The sequence below is a fragment of the Protomyctophum parallelum genome (assembly GCF_964188405.1).
Source record: "Protomyctophum parallelum genome assembly, chromosome: 1".
In the NCBI taxonomy this organism is placed as follows: Eukaryota; Metazoa; Chordata; class Actinopteri; order Myctophiformes; family Myctophidae; genus Protomyctophum; species Protomyctophum parallelum.
This window is the reverse complement of record NC_139697.1, coordinates 69,361,707-69,368,336: the sequence shown is the minus strand read 5'-3', so window position 1 is coordinate 69,368,336 and position 6,630 is coordinate 69,361,707. Positions and strand designations below refer to the sequence as shown.

General features: G+C 48.6%; 1 protein-coding gene across 1 annotated transcript; it reads left to right on the top strand.

The window, feature by feature from the left end:
- Window positions 1-938: 938 nt before the first annotated feature.
- LOC310854710 (lactosylceramide 1,3-N-acetyl-beta-D-glucosaminyltransferase A-like) lies at window positions 939-2,051 on the top strand (the record flags this gene model as incomplete). Its single annotated transcript, XM_083759383.1, has 1 exon — window positions 939-2,051. One exon carries the CDS (start codon window positions 939-941, stop codon window positions 2,049-2,051), a length of 1,113 nt encoding a protein of 370 aa, XP_083615509.1.
- Between the last annotated feature and the right edge of the window lie 4,579 nt (window positions 2,052-6,630).

Below are 6,630 nucleotides of genomic sequence, written 5' to 3'. Positions count from 1 at the left end.
CTGGAAATTTTGGGGCAGAGGTTCATCGTTGGCATCCAGGTAGTGTGTGTGCAAAATTTGGCATCGACCGGGTTAACGGTGCACATCTGCCTCTAAACAAGATATACATATACAACAAGTACACTAAATGTAATCTAGAATACAACCTAAGAATAACAACAGCCAATAGTGGAATAGTAGGTTCATCACGCCATGATGTTACCAGCGCCGTATCCGGCACTTCACAGATGGGGGGGACGAATCCGAACCGGCCCACATGCACGGGCGCGAAGCGCCCGTGCATGTGGGGCGATTCGAAAAAAATTCAAAAAAAATCGGGTATTTGCGGTTATAAAGTCGTTATTTTCGGGTAAAAACGGGTCTGCACAGCAGAAATAGCCTAGTGCAAATCTTACCTTTTTGATGAGCCTGCCCGAGACATACACGGCTTTAACCAGCACTGGGCATAACATATAAACAACTTCCTGAATCCTATCCAAGTTCCCCCATAGAAATACATTGAAATCTCCACTATAGCAGAATCACACGCACTCGCACAACACTGACAGCGAGTCAGCGGCGGCCGCATGGTCCAAGTGCCTGCCCAATTTGAGGCTTTTTTATTCCCCGTGGCCGGCGGCCCAAAACGGTTCGCGGCCCCGAGTGGGCCGCTCCGCGGCCCGCCGGGGACGTGTCCCCGGGGACCCCCGTGGTTCCTACGGCCCTGGATGTTACGTCACAACGGGAGCCAATCAATGACCATGATGTTACGTCACAACGTCACAACGTCACAACGGGAGCCAACCAATGACCATGATGTTACGTCACTGCATGCGTCACAACCATGACACCTAACATATATGTGTGAGAGAAGTGTAGAAGTGTAGAAGAGTAGTTTAGGATACGGATACCACCTTATCGTCATATCATTATCGTCGTTGATATACTGTATGTTCAGGATGACTCTCCGTCGTCACAGCAAGGTCTTCCGCGTGCTGCTGTTGGCTACGATGCTGCTGCTCGCCGCCTCCATGACGGCTCTGATCTACTGGCGCTGGCCGAAGACCGCGAGGTACCGCATGGGCCCAGTGGTCCGGAACGCTACGGTCGACCGGAACGCTACGGTCGACTTCTCCTTCCTCAGGAAGGCCTTCACCGTCACGCCGCAGGAGGCTCTGCGCTTCAGCAATTTCAGCTACGTCCTGGATCACCCCGACAAGTGTTCCGGACAGGACGTCCAGCTCCTCGTCTTCATCAAGAGCGCCCCGAAGAACGCAGACCGGCGGCAGGCCATCAGGGACACGTGGGGCAACGAGGCCTACATCCGGCACGCCAAGGGCATCACGGTCAAGGTGCTGTTCGCCCTGGGAGCGCCGATGACGTCCGACGGTCAGCGGACCCAGCGGGACGTCCAGGATGCGCTGGAGCGCGAGGACGGCCTCCACGGCGACCTCGTCCAGCAGGACTTCGCCGACTCGTTCCGCAACCTGACGCTGAAGGTGCTCATGCAGTTCCGCTGGGCACGCCAGCGCTGCGGCCACGCCCGCTTCTTCATGACGGCCGACGACGACGTGCTGGTCCACACGCCCAACCTGGCGGACTACCTGGCGGACGCGGCCCAGAGGAACCTGTGGGTGGGCAACGTGCACAGCAGGGCCGGGCCCATCCGGGACACCAACAGCAAGTACTACCTGTCCGAAAAGGCATACCCGTGGTCGCTCTACCCCGACTTCACGGCGGGCGCCGGGTACGTGATGTCCCGGGACGTGGTGGAGAAGATCTACCAGGCCTCGCTGACCCTCGACGCCTCCATCCACATGGACGACGTGGTGGTGAGCATCGGCGGCTACCTGGCGGGCGTCTCGCCGCAGCATCACGCGTCCTTCCGGGTGGTGCAGGTGCCGCGCCACCCGTGCATCTACAGGCACATGATGACCTCGCACGCCGAACACCGCGGCCGGGACATGTACGAGCTCTGGGCGGCGGCGACGGACCCGCGAGTGGAGCGCATGGCCTCGGAGGCCAACTGCTTAGGGAGGGGGGATAAATGGCCTAAAAATATTGGAAAATAATATGCCTATTTCAGGGATGATGCATTGGGTCATTTGGGAGATATTTTGTATTGGGAGTTGGTACCTAGCATGAGATAAACCCCCCACCCCACCCAAAAAACTAAATCGGACCACTTTTTCACATTTTCTTTCATTAAAATATTTAACTAGAAAAAGTGCCCTTCTGGGCACAGGTCTCCACCAGGATAGGAATGTAGGACATTGCAGCTTGCCTTCATCTGGTGGTTGGATAAAAGGGCAACAAAAGTAAATAAAATCTGAAGGAGTAATAATAGAAAATGTGTTTTACATATGTCGGCCTCCTGGTGGAAACTGAGCACTCCTTTTTTTTTTTTTTAAGATATTTTTTTTGCGGCTTACGCCTTTTATTTATTTTTGAAGGGACAGACAGTAGGCTGACAGGAAACGGGAGAGAGATGGGGGGATGACATGCAGTAAAGGCCGTGTCGGGTCCGGGAGTCGAACCCGCGGCACACTGCGACTGGATTACCAGTCCGGTGCCCAGACCGTTACGCTACGGCCTGGGCCGAAACTGAGCACTCCTGTGAACTTTGGAAGCCAATCTTAACCAATCAGGATGGAGTCTGAGAAATCTGAAAGACCGGTTTCGTTGAATGGCTCTAGAGAGACTGTGTACCAATTTGCGCGATGTTTGGACAAAATCTGTAGGTGTACTGTGCAAAAACTTGTTTTGCACAAAGCGGCCTCCTGGTGGCGCTATAACAGGCCGTTCTGGAAAGTTTGGGGCAGAGGTTCATCGTTGGCATCCAGGGAGTGTGTGTGCAAAATTTGGCATCGACCGGGTTAACGGTGGCCGAGATTAGCTGCTCACGGACACACACACACACGGACCGACGGACACACGGACGGAGTGCAAAACATACTCTCCCCCCATGCCTTCGGCCTGGTGGAGACAAAAAAGGAGGGAAGTAAGTGTGCCGCACACATGGCATATACAGTGTGTATGATATTACATGTGACGTGCGTGCATGCCTAGTTGCCTAATGTACGTGCGTACCCATCCCAGACGTACAGTACACGCGTGTGCGTGCATGCACGTGACAGCATGTCAGATTGTAACAGATAGAATTGTTCAAAAAAGGCCCCCATGGTGGATACGAGGAGCAGGACCGCTGTGGATTTGACGGTTTACAGCAGAGTGGATGTCAGCTGTCAACAGTCCAAGCAGCTCTCCTCCTCCTCCTCCTCCTCCTCCGACCGTATAGCCAATGCATGTGCCACACTAATGACCGCTACTGGGACACACATCCACGTGTTGTTGACCTTTATTTAGTTTTCATTTTCATGCTGGCACTTTGTCACATTAAACACTTAAACTCGATACAGTGCCTCCTGACCGCTGTCCCCCAGGGGCCGCAGTGTTGTAGTCGTACTTTTAGAAGTGTGTGTGTGACATCACGTTATCGGACGAGTCTTGGCTTAACTGTCTAAGTAGAATTCACACCACCTCCTTGTGTATAAGACACGGCCTCATCCAATTCAAGGTTGTACATAGGCTCCACTACTCTAATGAAAAACTAGCCAAGATTTACCCTGGTTTTGATGCTGGCTGTCCGAGATGCCAGCACAAGCCTGCCACGCTGGGTCATATGTTTTGGTCATGCCAATCACTAGTCAGGTTTTGGGAGAAAATTTTCGAGGCGGTGTCGTATGTATGTGGTGGAACGGTGGACCCCTGCCCGGTGATTGCTGTTTTTGACACACATGCATGCACGCACATTTGCGTGCATGTGCAGACACACTATTAAAACATGCAGATGAGATGTGTACAGTATAGCCTATTTTAGAAACAGGGTTTACTTAATGCTTAATCGTGTCCATAAAAGAAAGTCAAAAAACTTAGTTTTGCCCCAAAAAATATTCAATCTATTCTTGGTCCGCTCCTTTTATATCCCTTAACACCAGATCTCTTTGCTGAAAATAGCAGTTTGTTGCTGTCGGACTGAAACCTCTTATCTCCATATTTTGACTTTTAACCTTACAGTCTATGCGTTTAACCCATTCTGACCTGAGATCAGATTAAAAAAATGTCTTCTACATCCTGACAGTTTTCTGAAAAAGCTATGTTTCTATGTCAGTCGTTCTTCGATTTAAAAAAAAATAGCAGACATACATGCTCGTATGAGCTTGTAGATCTGCTATTCTTCATTAGCTAAAGCATGACATAATGCTAACACCATAACGCTGTACTGTATCATACTACAGTGTCACACAAAAGTATCAAAAGTAGCAGATCTGCAAGCTTGTCGATCTGCTACTCGTGACCCTTTTTTGAATGCTGAAAAGTAACAGTTTTTGACATGTGAGGTTTCCACCCGACAGCGACAAGATCTAAGTTCATACTGTGTCCCAACGCGTCGTGTTGTGACTCTGAGCTTGTAGACCTGCTGTTTTTGCCAAAATGTTCAACCTATTATGGCGTGCCCAGAGTAGGGATGCCATGATTAATGTCGCGAAAAGGACATTTGATTTTGTATCATTTTGTTTATATTCAATATCTACTTACCTTCTCAATCTTGGTGTGACGGGAGGTGGGCTGACTGAAAAAAAGGTTAGTATTATCTTCAAAAATACGACACATTTTGCAAGATTAGCCTCTGTAGATACTGATCTCTGGAAATGTACGGTTTGGATTTGAAGAAGAAAAAATATATATGTACAATAATATACAAACCACCATCTTAAGAGAATGCATTTAGGACTGCATCCGTAAAGGTGCATTTGCTGTGTGTCAAGGATATGTGGGATACCTGAGTTGTATATTTAAGGACATCATAAACAAAGCCTGTTCCACTGACATTTGACCAGCTGTGACTTGTCTCTCATTGGCATGTGTTAGGACCCACCCCTGGGGGGGGGGGTAATAATGTACTTAAACTGAAGTCTGACTAAGATGTGTTGAGTCAGTGTGTGGTGTTCCATTGTAACGCTACATGGCTACTTCGTATTCGAATACAATCTATTCCAATACTCTGAAACTCTGAATTGTGTCTGTCTCGATTATTGTGTTCAACTGTGTTATATGTGCACACTGACAGATTGCCTTAACATTTGTCTGCTGCTAAATTGATCCTCTATGGGGATGTTTGAATTAGGAGTAGGACTACTGTGTGTGTGTGTGTGTGTGTGTGTGTGTGTGTGTGTGTGTGTGTGTGTGTGTGTGTGTGTCTGTGTGTGTGTCTGTGTGTGTGTGTGCGTGCGTGCGTGCGTGCGTGTGTGTGTCTGTCAGAGAGACAGCTGCTAGACAGACAGTGGGAGAGAGACAGAGATGGAGAGTGAACAAAATTAATCAATCATATTTCCAACAGCCTTGCAGCGGGGCCCTGGAGAATGGTGGATATTTGAGCTGTACAGGGGTGTGTTTTTAGACACAAAGGGCTGTATTTTGCGTAGTACCAGGTCTTATTCCCTAACTTGAGTAAACTAAAGACCTGGAGGCGTGATCAATGCCATTTGGCTATTCTGAGTGGCCAGTGAGCATTGACCACGCCTCCAGGTCTTTAGTTTACTCAAGTTAGGGAATAAGACCTGGTACTTAAGACACGCAAAATACAGCCATTGCTCTCCATCGTCAATTGGTTTTCCTGTGGTCACAGCGTTCCTTTTTTTTTTGCTAAACGACTTAAACTCTCACTGTCGGGCAGAAACCAGCTGTCTCCATTTTTCAACTTTAATAATAAAAAAAACTATATATTATTAATACATCAGTGCTATTGAACACCCTTTATGTGGATTTTACCCATAACTTGAGCCGCTCGACCTGACAGTTTTCTAAAAAAGTTATGTTTCTATGTCAGTCGTTTTTCGATTTTTCTAAAATAGCAGACCTACAAGCTCGTAGCGCGCCACTCGGTGGCGCGCTATGAGCTTGTAGATCTGCTATTTTTCAATAGCTAAAGCATGACATAATGCTAACACCAAAAGGGGTTCCCGCCCAAAATGGGTTAAGTTATTGGCTTATAGGAATGCGACAACAACTAAAAGGATCTCCATGAATTCAAGGCTTCATGTTGTGTGTAATTGATAGAAAGTATAAGTATATATTTTTTAATGAACGAATACCAGACGAGTCGCCCCTTTACCAACTCGCCCCGGGCGTACAGCCGGCGGAACTGCGCTTCCTGGTATTCCTAAAGTAACCTAAGTAAATTATCCTAATTCCTACCCTTAACCTCAGTAAAACTATGCCTAAACTTAACCCCAGTAAAACTACCGGTATATGCCTATAACCATAAACTTATTTCTAACAAAATAGCGAATACAATAACCGCGGCACAGAGCGGTCGGAAGTGAGGTCGGCGGAAAAGATGGAGGGGCGAGATGGTTTAGGGGCGACCGTACCTGATACCGAATGAACTACTCCTTTAAAAACCTGTATACAGTAATATGGTGCCCCGGGCCGGGAGAGGAGAGGCCTGCAGCCATGAGAACAGAGAGGCAGTAAAGAGAGCTCGTATACACAGAAAGCACTGCTTTATTGACTGCACTGGACTGGAATGGAATGGAATGGACTCCTCCAGATTAGGGGGGGGGGGGGGGGGGGGGGGTAGAAAGAGGT